The following is a 13,065-nucleotide window of genomic DNA, read 5'->3' on the forward strand; positions in this document are numbered from 1 at the left end:
ATATTTCCACAAATGCCGGGAAGATTCTCTACAGCGCAAATCTTTTACTCAATAGGAGGAGTTTAAACGTTTCAAATCACCAACAGTGGAACAGAATCCTCCTATCTTTAATATATGATGAAAGATTTGGCAATTTATCACTTTTTTGGCGAATTTTTAAAAGTTTTCGAAAAAAGTTTTTCTTTTATGAAACTATTTTGATGAAGGTTAAACAATTTTTTTTTTAAGGATTTATAATTCAATTATGCGATGTTTGCATAAATTGAAGAATTTAAAATAATGAAAAGAATGGTAGAAGAAAGATAAATAAAAAAATAAATTATAAATGGGAACTAAAAAAAAAAATTAAAAAAAACAGAATGATGGAAAGAATTTAAAATAAGGAACAAAAAATTTATAATAATGTCATTTAAATAATGTATTCTTCAGTATATAAAAAAAAACTTGAATGTAAAAAAACTGTATATGAAAAAAAACATTTTTATTCCTAAATCGACGTCTTTTTGTAAAAAATAACTCTATTTGAATAATTATTTTTTGAAGAAAATCACTGTTTATTTAAATCAGCACTTAAAAGAAAAAAAAAAGAACTAATGAAAGGAATGTGCATGTAAATATTTACATTAAATCCCTTTCATTATTTTTTATTAGAAAACCTTTATTATTACTGAAATCAAACTTTAAGAAAATCACTCTCTAATAAGGAATGTATTTATTAATTATATTGAACAAAAAATAATGTATGCTTAAATTAATGTCTTATGTAAAAAGAAACTATGCTTATTTAAATAATTTCTTTTTCGAAGAAAATCACTGTTTATATAAATCGATACTTTTCAAAAAATTATTTTTACTATTTTAATAACTAAAAAAAAAAAATACATTTAATATTCGAATGATTAATTTTAAAACAAACTAGTAAGAATGTATATACATTTCTCAAAGAATAATTTTTTTTTTTTACCTCAGCAAACTTATTTATTTATTCTTATCAATGCTTCCGTTTTTGGGGAGAAGAACGCCATCGAACAAAGGGATATTACTAAAAAAAAAATGAACCCTGTTGCTTCTCTTAATTATTCAAAAGATACGGAAAGGGCGCCAATCTCTACTTGGCGAGAGTTTGGAGAGGCGAGAGAGGAACGGTAACCCCTCGGAGCGGGAAATAAAATTTCCCGTAACATTCTCCCTTGTCATCAGTCTCGTGTGAAAAGCGTGAGCGAGTTGTTTGATCTGTGAGTTATACTTTCTTTTTTTTATGACGTGCAACAACACACATCATTATGTGAATACGGAGTAATCGCTATTGCTAAACATCTATGAGTATCATCTAGTCTTTTTACTCTAGTCCCACTTTCTAGTCCACACTGTGTTTTACTCACTCGTTATTGCAAATTGGATTGTTTGATAAACTTTTATTCTCACCCAAAAAAGGACAAAGCAATTTGTGTCACTTTTGAAATTATTTTATCGTCTGCTCGAATTGGAGAAACTTTTTTTTTCCTTTTACACAAACTGTTCTATCGTCAATGCTTTTTATTGAGTTTTGACTTTTCATTTTTCACGATCATTTTCCCAAAATGGAACCCTTTGGTAAATGGAACAGTATCTGGTGTCCGGTCTTTCCCATATTTTTCAGAGAAATAAAATTCAAGCATGGCTAAGAAGTACAATCGGATTTTGGCCGCCACAAACCGATCGCTTCGATCACAAACTTAAGAAACCCTAAAATTATGCCTCGGGGTTTTCTAGTCAAACGATTCAGTAAGACATCACCCCCATTCTCATCCCCCTCTTCCATCACCGCATCCCAAACAACCTGTTCACCTCCTCATCATCAGAGAGTGCGAAGATATTCGGACGAAGATAGGAGCGATACCAGCTCTGACCACGAGTTACTGGACTCTTCGGACATTCTTCGACACCATCCTTTGTTCTGCCATCCTGGTCCACCCCCTTTGAGAAGCAACATCCCGCAGAAATCTCCGACGGGAGGATCGGATGGGGATACTCCTTCGCCCCCTTTCGTTGATTATAATTCAGACTCCTGTCAGGTAAGATTTCATTTTTTCTCTGTGTATAATAATTAGATGCTCTTTTTTTTTAAGAAAAAAAAATTGCATTTGAGCAGCAATATAGAGATATGAGTAATATGAATAGTATTGAAAATGTGATATCGATATCACTTTCTTAAAACAATAAAATTTCACGATGACCTCCGATTTTTTAGATAGTTTGTGACATACTTTCTCGTATCTTGAAAGTTTTGCAGTTATAGAATCTTGAAAGTTTGCTTACCGCACTATATAGTTATAAAATCTTGAAAGTTTTGTAGTTATCATGCAAAGTATGGTGATACATGTAAATATCATTGAAAAATGCGATATCGATATCACTTTCTTAAAACATTAAAATTAAATGCTGATCTCCGAGTTTTTAGATTGTTTCTGACATACTTTCTCGTATTGTGAAAGTTTTGCAATTATAAAATCTATTGTTATCATGTATGGCGTGGTGAGCAATGTATTGAAAAATGCGATATCAATATCACTTTATTAAAATAATAAAATTAAACGCTTTTAAACCTTACGCTTAAAAAACTACCTACTCGTAAAAAACTACCTAACGTTTAAAAAACCTTAAAATTAAACGTCAAAGTAATAAAATTAAACGTAAAATAAACGATATCAATTTCTTAAAACAGAAAAATTTAAACGATGACCTCCAATTTTCTAGATAGTTTTTGACATACTTTCTCGTATCTTGAAAGTTTTGCAGTTATAAAATTTGTTGTTATCATGTATAGTGTGGTGAGCAGTATAAATGGTACTGAAAAATGCGATATCGATATTACTTACTTAAAACTATGCAATTAAATAATGATCCCTGACTTTTTAGATGGTTTTAAGATAGTTTTTAGGTTGAAATTTTTACTGTTACATTATCTATTGTTATCATATATTTCGCGTTCATTTACTTATTATTCAATTAAAAGTTTTTCACATCACGTAAAACTGTTAAATAATAGCTAAAAATTATGAAGCGTTTTGAAAATTTTTATCAGTAGTAGCGAAGAGCTACTACTGGTAAAAATCTTCAAAATTTATTAGTTTAACTTCTTTATTAAGTTAAACTTACTTATATTTGAGTTATTTATTTAACTATTGTTAGGTAAATTAATTATTGCTAGGAAATATTTCTAAAGCCTGGAAAATCTTTAAAAATTGTTCTTGTATTTATTTTGCTATCATGAAATTTTTTATCAGTTGGCCGCTATCAATTTACGAATATAGTAATTGAATTGTATTCAACCACTCTTATAATTTTTTTTTTAGGTTTGTTTTTAATTATTATTAAGATTTGCTTAATGTATTTTAAATCACTATGTAAAATCACTCGAGATGTGTTTTAAATCACTAATTTCTCTAGCGTTCCTTAATATTATAGTAATTTTTGATTTTCACGCATATTGTGCTATTATGATTAAGTTATATTGTATTTGTAACTTTTAGATGCAGTATTAATTTGTTGTATACATAGTGTTAGCTAATTTAAATTAATTAAGAAATCTTTTTATTGCGCTTTTTTTTTTCAAATCCAATACATACTTCTACGGCTTATATTATGTAAGAATATTGTTCCAGAAGTTTACATAAATTAAGCCCCCCTATAAATAAAAAAGATTTTATTTTATTTTATAACCATCGTTGAACAGCCGATCCAATATTTTGAGTTTACGTCTACTAATGTTCAACTCCATAGCCTTGTAATTTTGAACACAATCCAGAAGACAAGGGAACTCGTGAATCAAGTATTGCATTCGTGGTGGACTTTTTGATGGAATTAACCCCTATCTGCATTACGGGACTCTAACTCATTGACCGTTTACCACTGAGGGTATTTAACGTAAACACAGTCTTCAGTGCGAGCCGGGTGGGGAATTCGTATTGATCAGCCATTGCTGGGATTCGAACCCGGTTCACCTCAATGGAAGGTGAACGATCCATCCCCTGAGCCACCGCGGCTCTGATAAAAAAGAATATTCCTAACACACATGTGTATGAAATAAGTGCACCGAAACTTTTACTGGTTTTTTCTCAAAACTACCGTATTCATTTTTCCAATATCTCATCAACACTTTATTCAACACAAATTTACATCAACACAAATGTTACTCATTAACATGTCACAGAATACGTACATTTAATGTAATTTTTCTTGATCGTAGGAATTTTTTTAGTAGTATTTATAGTTTTTGATTAAATAAATGTTAAATCCTGATGTTCCGAATTTTTTTTTACTTTTTTGATGTACCACAATTGTGCTGAAATAAAAACAAAGCTCTTTCGGTTTCCATCAAAAGTCCTCCACGGAGCCAAATTTCTTCCATGAGTTCCTTTGTCTTCTGAATTGGATTCAAAATTACAAAGTGCGGAGTTTAACATTTGTAGCTGTAAACCCGAACTTTGGTCAGCTGTTCAACAACGATTAGAAAATATTAATATTAGTAACCTGTAACGATAAAACGCTGCACCAATTGATAAAGTCATTCAAAAGGTATTGAGGAAAAATTGATCTGTGACAATGGGTTTGAACAATGAAATTTCGTTTTTTCGATATTCAGTTCAAACTAAAAGCCGCTGGAAAGTCGTGATTGTTTAGAAATCACTCCATGAAAATTTACAAACGGTAGAAAAAGCATGATCCAAATCAATTCTTCCGCTCTCGAGTTATTGGCGAACATTCATTAAGACAGACTTTCGCTTGTATATATAGAGAAGGCAAATAGAAGTTGCAAATAATGAAATTATTTTCATTACAAATAATGAAAGTGAAAATAAAATAAAAATATGTGCTACTATTACATATGCTTCGTTACTTTTAAAGATTAAGAAAAATAATTCGCCATTTTTTTTAAAATGTTCTTGGAATGTTTTGAAAGATTTGAAGATTATATTTTGCTGTTTGTCTGAAAGGAAGTTATAGTAGAACTAATAAAATATTTCAAAATGAAAAAGTTGTGTTTCGAATTTTTTAGGAAAAAATCTCGTCACTATTAATTTTCGTTAAAAATTCTTTGACAGTTTCAGTTTTTATTATGCGTATTTCAAACTTCTGGTTCCTTTTTCATTTATTTTTTGCTTTCTAAAAATTATGCTTTTTTCCTTAAAATACTTTACTCTTGAATCGATTATGTTCGTTGCATTTTAATAGTGACGAGCATTTGTCTGTGGATTATTTCTTTTTATAAGATCAATGAGCTTTCCAAATATTTCATTGTCAAAAATATGAAAAAATTTCTTAACTAATATTGCTTTTATTTAGCTTTCTTTTAACTGTTGGCACGCATTTACTTGCACTTAAGACGAAGTTAGAAATGTTAGTTACGATGAATAAGTAAAAATGAATTTCGCGTAAAAGTACAGAAAAGTTTGAATAACTTTTTGATTAGTTTTCGATTTTAATCAAAATATTTAATTCTCATTATATGAACTTTTTTTTCAAATATTCTTATTCAACTATATTTATAAATTTTTTTTATTCTCAAGCAAACTCATTTTCGTCGTATTCATTTTTACATATCAAATTTGCGTTTATTATCATTTGAAAATGTTTTTAAGACTTAAGCGAAATATTTATGTCATTTTTATTTCTAAAATACGAAAAAAACTTCTGAAAAGTAAAAATTATTAATGATATATAAAGCAAAAGTTTAACTTTAAAATAATCTTATTTATAGTTTAAATTGTGTTACATTTAATTTCAACGTTTTATATCTATTAGAGGAAAATTCATATCTTAAAGGTTTACGGTGATAGAAAATTTTTTAAGATTTTTAGATAGAAGATTTTTAGATAATATTTCTCAAATTAATAGAACCGCTTGCGTGAAAGATGCGTTTTTATTACTTCGTTAATTGTTAACGGATATTACCCAACATGATTCAAAAAACTTTTTTTTTAAATATTTTTTTGAACTATTGATAATTTTATATGTAATTGCTGCAATTAGAACTTAAAACCGTTTTTGTATAAACTAGTGATTGTTTTTACAGAATTTAGCGTAATTTTTTTCAAAATTTTGCTCATTAATAATAACTTTATTATCCGCAATAACAGATCAACTAATTATATATATACTATTAATTTTATTTGCCAATGACTATAATGCTTCAGATTTTCTTTTAATATTTTTATATTAAATTCTGTTCTTAAGTTATAATTTTTTCCATAGTTATTATAATCATGACATTGTTATCACCATTTATTTAACAAATATTAATTTGTTGCTAAGCCATAAGATTTCTGGGTTTCCTTTACATATTTTTATGTTAATTTTGTTCATTAATGTTAAATTTACTAATAATTGTTATAAGCATGAAATTTTTTGGTTATTTTTTAAATATCAAATTTTGAGTGAATTGAAATTTGCAGAAATTCCTTTAGCTTTATATGGAGAAGAAAATTCTGGCAAAATAACCGTACTGCATAATAATAACAGTTCTGGTGAAAAATACACTAATTCTCGTTAATAAAACCAAAATAATGTACTATATTTAAACAATTCATGTGGTAACTGTTCACCAGAAATTCTGGTTTTCAAAATTATTGTTCTTATTACCACGTATTAGTAAAAAGTAAATTTAACAAAATAATAGGTTTTTATTACGTGTTCTAAGGTTACATCATATAATTACCAAATTTTATCTAATATTATAAAACCTTTTTTCAATGATAATTTTGCCAAAGCGCTTCGATAAAAAATACCGAGATTTTTGATTTTCCCCTACAGCCTGAAACATCGCAAATTTTACCATATTCTGGTGGTTTCCTTTCTTTCTCAGTGTTTGATATTAATTTTGTACAGTAATGATAATTTTGCTCGTTAATTTTTATAAATATAGCATATTATATTACTATTTTTATATGTATAATAGAATTTTTTTGATGAATTTTATTACTGTATTCTTTTTTTTCTCTACAAATTTCATTTAATACCGATTATTAGGCAATCAAGCTGCTGTTTTTTCACTCATCTTGCAATTAAAATGTTTATCAATAAAATTTCTAATTTTAAAAATTATATTTAAGAGAAACTGCCTTTCTTCTTTTGTGAACTCGAGCAATTCTGATGAAATTATCAAAGAAAAAAAGCGACAAGATTTTGTAACTTAAATAATTTTTTTGCATTTTTCCTTTTTCCTTCCTTTCTCTTATTGAATCTTCTTTGTAATACATCTAGATCTGAAAAAAAGTTTTCGTAATTTATCTCCTTATGTAATGAAAATGTCTATTCGTTTTTGGCAAAAAATGGTTCCGAAAATCGTTTCATTACCTTACTTAAGAATTCCTTTGTCTTCTGGGTTGTGTTAAAAGAATTTCAATTTCAGCTAAATTACTTTTAATTTTGGAAATTTACGAATAGAAACACCCAGCTTTTTCATTAACATACGATTCCCACAATAAAACACAAATAATAAATTTATAATTATATTTTCAGCATTAAAAACAGTGGCGCTGCACACAAAAATATTTTATACGATTTCGTCGAGTCAGAGATTCAGTTTTACTGAGAGGGCTCCGACAAAGACGCAAAAAAAAAAAAAAAAAAAAAAAAAAAAAAAAAAAAAAAGAGTAAATCACAGTGATTTGTGCCTGTTTCATGAATCTTGGGAGTGCTACTTTTCCTGCTAAAAATATCAATCTAACTATGAAAATTGAGTTTCGATAATAAAAAGTGAGCGTTGCCATCCGAAAATTTAGAAACTGTTTTACTGTAAGCGTGGTCGTGAGAGCTTAATTGTTATAAATCATCAGAATTTCTAATCCATTTTGTCAAATATTTATTTTAGTCCACCCCTTTTTAAAATTTAATTTAATTGGTTCAGCGGGTATAGGCCCATTTAAAAGGGATTTTTTTTTTTATGACAACTCCATAATTTTTTATTTATTTATTTGCAAGTGCTTACGTTTTTTAAGGAATATATTCGATCAACTAAGTCGAAATAATTTCGCACCTGAATTTTAACTGCAATGTTCCTTTGTATTTTATAGCAAATTCTGCTCAACTGGCAAATAACACTTGGGATATTTTAGTTATCTTTACTTCATAGTAAACTCTGGATATCTTTATTACGGTGTTACTAATATCAAACTTATTTTACTCATAATTGTTTTACTAAGCAAAATATGAAAGAGCATTGAGAAGGTTTAAATTAGTCTTTCGAAAGTCTTATATTATTATATATATATTAGTTAGTATTAGTATTAGTCTTATATATTAGTTAGTCTTATATCGAAAAATTTAAAAATATGCCTAATAACAGTTTAAACAATGAAAATTTTTCTTACTTTTTTATTTTTATTTTGAGAGATGCTTTTTTTCTTTTCACATTTTTTGAGCGTACAGATTTTTGGAAGATAATTATTAAGAAACAGAATGAAATGTTGATTTAAGCCAGTTCATATTATTGTTCCTTAGTTGCTAACTTTTTCGCTTATTCGAACTCATGCACTCATTAGTATCTCAAATTTTTATTTACAGGATGTACCACTTGCCCTGACTACTGACAAGATTCCTCGCTCTCCATCCAATGGAAGAATTGGAAATCATATCTACCAACCTTTTCGAAACTCAGTATTGTATTTCCAGAGATTCGACAGCACATACCTGCCATCAACACCTCCACCTTTGAAGTCAAAGTTGTCGCCGCCTCATTCGGCACCAGCTTCAACAGGTAGTAGCGAACATCTTACTCATTCTCAACCCTCCACCCCCAAATCTTGTCAGCCACCAAAGAAAAGATCTGCTGACGCTTCATTATCTGAAGCCAAAACAAAAGCCGCCAAGAAAGCCAAAGTGGTTCGGAAGTTGAACTTTGACGAAGACAAAAGCTCTCCAGTTTCTGGAACATTCATTAGGGACATCGACGACGACGAAGTAATGTTGGCGACATCTCACCCTGGTGCCGTGAAAAGAGGTGACATCGATCCCAGCCTAAATGTAGTTGTCATTACAGAGGAGGCAAGAGCAGAATTGGCAAAAATCGAAAATAAAATTGGAGACTATGTTTGCCAACTCTGCAGGGAACATTATGATGACGCCTTTGGGCTTGCCCAACACCGATGTTCCCGCATAGTTCACGTCGAGTATAGATGTCCGGAGTGTGACAAGGTTTTCAATTGTCCCGCCAATTTGGCATCCCATAGAAGATGGCATAAGCCACGTCCATTACCCGGCATGAAAAACTCCAATGCAGGAAACCCGCCCAAACTGCTCTCAAATAACTCTGCCAAAATAGGCAATAAAAACGAACTTAAAATATCAATAAAGTCAGAGGTGATCAATAAAGTCAGAGATGGTTTCAGCACGGATCCGAGCGACACGGAGAGCATCAGGGACACGTCCTCGCCGGAAGTGACGTCCAATCGGCGACTGTCAACGCCTGGAGAAGATAAGGACTTTGAGTGCCATCTTTGTAGTAAGAAATTCAGTCAATATTTCTATTTCAGGAAACATTTGCTTTCCCATCTCACGGTCAATGCAAATGGTCAGTTGGAAAGCGATGTTATTCAAAGCGTTTTTTCCAAGAGCATTTCGGAAAAGCGTACTGCTTTGGCTAGACTTAACATAACCCCGCCTCCTGAAAACGAAAAGTCCGACAAAAACAGTTTTGTTTGTACCATTTGTGGACTGAGTTTCCATACAAAGACTGAGATGGAGCAACACACTTTCAAACATGATGAACTGAAAGGCATACAATGTAAATACTGTCCCAGTGTCTTTTACAGTTCAGCTGGTCTGACCAGGCATATCAACAAGCATCACCCAAGTGAGAACAGACAAGTGATGCACATACAGTCACCAGTCGTCCGTCCCCTCTCAACGTAAACCTTCACCTTGGACGTTCTTTTCGCCATTTGTTTTTTCTTTTTCGGAGGTACAATAAGTGAGATATTCAACCTTTACAGAATACACTAAATATGGTATATCTAGTCTGCTTAAGAAACTTCAAAGATCTTTAGTTCCTTTCTTTGGAACAGAAAGTTTTTATGTTATTTTTCAAATCATTATTTTCAAAGTGAAGTAATCGCAATTTGAATATCACTTTTTCAAAATGCGATTGTTTCAGTTTGCAAAATTGCTGAAACATTTAGAATCAGTAAGACAACTTAGAAATGTGAAATTTACTAATTTTTAAGACTTATTTCTAATCTATTCCAAGAAAAAATGATTCCTGACATGAAAATTTTTATAAACTTAATATTTTTAATAAAATGTTTAGCGAGAATTAACATTTAAGTTGCAAAATATATCAATCAATATCTTAAGTATGGGATGGGCTCACGACAAAGTATTTAAATTACAAGATTTATTCATTCATTTATTTATTTTTTTGTGCGAAAAATCCAAAAATGTTATGTGATGCATTAAGGTATATTTAATTCCTTAAACGTTTTTATGTCGTAGGCTACGTAAATAATAGGAATCTTTTAAAATAATTACCATCATTTCGAAATAAACCAGGCTAATTGGAAATGTCTCCGATATTTTTTATTCACTCTGATAATTTTTTAAGCTTATTATAGTCTATTACACAGAGCCAACATACCTTTAACCTAAATTAAAAATATATCATTCAATGCTCAATGAGCCTGATTTATTTCAGGCAAAATATTCAAAGTAGTGAAAGTTTTTTTGTAAATAGCCATATTGAAGTTATATTTCAATAAATCAAAGCAAATTCAGTTTGATTAAGTTATTATTCATACATTTCCTAATTATTCTAAAATCATGTTTGCTGATAGAAATAAGTCTAAATATATCAGGCAAATTAAAAAAAAAACGAAAAACACTGAAGACTCTTTGAATTAGCCTAGAGCATGAGATAAATATATAAGTTATTGAATGAATAAGATTTTCAATCAATTTATCATTTTCTATTTCGTTTATTTAGAGAAAGTTTCTGTTAAGATCATCAGCTGGATGTTTATTTATTTAAATGGAATATCCATCTTTCAGGGGAATCCAAAACAGGTATCCCATTTTTTTTTAATTAAAAAAACGTACTTTTTTTAGAAGGAAAAAAAAAACGGCATGATTCATCAAGTAGGACGATTAAATTTATATTTATGACTCAATTTCACTAAGGTGACCTTTAAAAAGATAACTGGAAAATGTATAGCTCTATGTAAAAAAAAAATTAATAATTTCGTGCAATTTTGACTACGCATTTGTCGTATGACAACAACAAACAAAACCAACCCCCCAATGAATTTTCAGCTTGGTCACCAGTGTTTAAACAAACGTTTCCCAAAAAAAGAAAAGAAAACAGAATTTTTCTTTTTCTATCGTTTGCACCTGTCAGAAGGGTACACACATTCTTCGGGGAAAAGCCTCTTTTTCTTCTTGTTCGAGGGATTCAAAAATGATTCGGATGAAAAGTTTCGTTCTATTCATCAAGGCCACTAGTAGCTACTGATAATAAACCTGTCGCGTGGAAAACAAACACGAATCTCCCAGTTTTATTTGTTCTTATTTCGATTTCTAAAAAATCTCGTCTGAAATTAATATAATTCTATGAAAATTGGCGAGGTCTTATTTCGCCAATACATTTCGGATGAAAAAAAAAAACTATTATAAGTAAAAAATATTTTTTGTTTGCGTTGACAAAGGTTTTAGTTTCATTTTAACGACACTTTTTAGTTAATAATTTCTATGAAGAATAAAAAATTATTTATAGCTACTTGTCATTGAGTTTAATAAATTTGTGAGTCCCAGCACCGCCATCATAAGTTTAATTAATCTAGTTTTATTATTCGATAAGCAAACATTTAGCATTTAATTTGCTTTTTCTCTTTAACGTGCGTGTTTAAAAAAATGTTCACGACTCAATGAAACATGTTCTAGAAAATGGACACAAAAAACGCTCCTTTTCAATGCTTTTTATCTAAATTCAACTACTAAAAAAAGGAATTACTCGCTCGTACTCACTTTTCCTAATTTTTTTTTTTATTATCATCATTACGAGCAAAGTCCGAGACTTCGGAGTATATTATAGATATAATTTTTCAGGCGATCTCTTCGTATTCAAATCACTAAACCTTAGGTTTTTCGATATGGGTGCTATTGCGCCCCAGGGGGCGTTGGGATTTTCTAGAAGATGCAAGCTTGCATATAAGAAATTTTTTTAAAAAACATTGAGTACACTTTAAAATTAATATTAAATTTTTGAATTTAAAAAAAAAAACAATTTTAGCTTTACATAAAGTATATGTTATTAAAGTAATTCTAAATTGTGCACTTTATTGAGAGAATAGTTACTAACCAGTTTTTTTTAGCGGAAATGAATGAAACTTTGTTGTTCTACACAGAAAATTCATTTGTACGTAGAAGTTTAAGGTGAATTTTTTTTTCTATTTAAAATTCTAACTGTTCCAAATTAAGTTATTTTTACCAAAATATTTCGATAATTGTTTTTCATTCATCATGAACATAACGTATCAATAATTTTCAATTTTGAAAAAAATTCGGTTTGAAGTTATTTTTTGCTCTGCTTAAAAGTTTGCAGCGAATGTTCATTTTTTACAAAAAGGCTAGTTTAAAAATGAAAGATAAAAGATCGTTAAAGATTGTTTAATTGAAATGAATCATTGGTCAATAGGAATTTTCAATAAATTAACAGAATGATAAAACAGCAAATGTAAAATAATAATAATAATAATAAATTAAATTAGCAAATAATTGTTTGAAAGATGTTTATTAAAGTTTTTTTTAAGGGGACGTTGAAAGAATTTTATCTTCTAAAGTAGGCAATGAGTAAAAAAAGGAAGGGATTCCTTGCACTAAATGATGAAACGGTTTTTTAATATCTAAATTCGTATAACGTATCTAACGTAACGTTAAATTTCTGAAATCGTATAAATATCTAAATTCGTATAAATATCTAAATTCATATAAGTATAGCTAAGATAAATAGGACCAGTGAGAGCTTTGTAAAAAAAAACTTTAAAAGGAAATTTTTTTTTTAAAAAAAAAATGAATGTAGGCAAATTAACTACATTG

The 13,065-nt window shown here is 29.3% G+C and overlaps 1 protein-coding gene across 1 annotated transcript; it reads left to right on the forward strand.

Moving 5' to 3' along the window:
- The first annotated feature begins 1,103 nt into the window (after positions 1 to 1,103).
- Positions 1,104 to 12,594, forward strand: LOC107446363 (insulinoma-associated protein 1b). Its single transcript, XM_016060987.4, has 2 exons — positions 1,104 to 2,054; positions 8,545 to 12,594. Exons 1-2 carry the CDS (start codon positions 1,734 to 1,736, stop codon positions 9,889 to 9,891), a joined length of 1,668 nt encoding a protein of 555 aa, XP_015916473.1. The 5' UTR covers positions 1,104 to 1,733; the 3' UTR covers positions 9,892 to 12,594.
- Positions 12,595 to 13,065: the final 471 nt, after the last annotated feature.

The sequence above is a fragment of the Parasteatoda tepidariorum genome, chromosome 3, assembly GCF_982258835.1.
Source record: "Parasteatoda tepidariorum strain Cologne lab strain chromosome 3, Ptep-v5.0, whole genome shotgun sequence".
Taxonomy (NCBI): domain Eukaryota; kingdom Metazoa; phylum Arthropoda; class Arachnida; order Araneae; family Theridiidae; genus Parasteatoda; species Parasteatoda tepidariorum.

Excerpts from the sequence above, each read along its gene's own strand:
- LOC107446363 (XM_016060987.4), top strand. The coding sequence starts at position 1,734 with ATGCCTCGGGGTTTTCTAGTCAAACGATTCAGTAAGACATCACCCCCA. Across the intron at positions 2,055-8,544 it reads ATAATTCAGACTCCTGTCAG|GATGTACCACTTGCCCTGAC; the intron begins GTAAGATTTCAT and ends TTTTATTTACAG.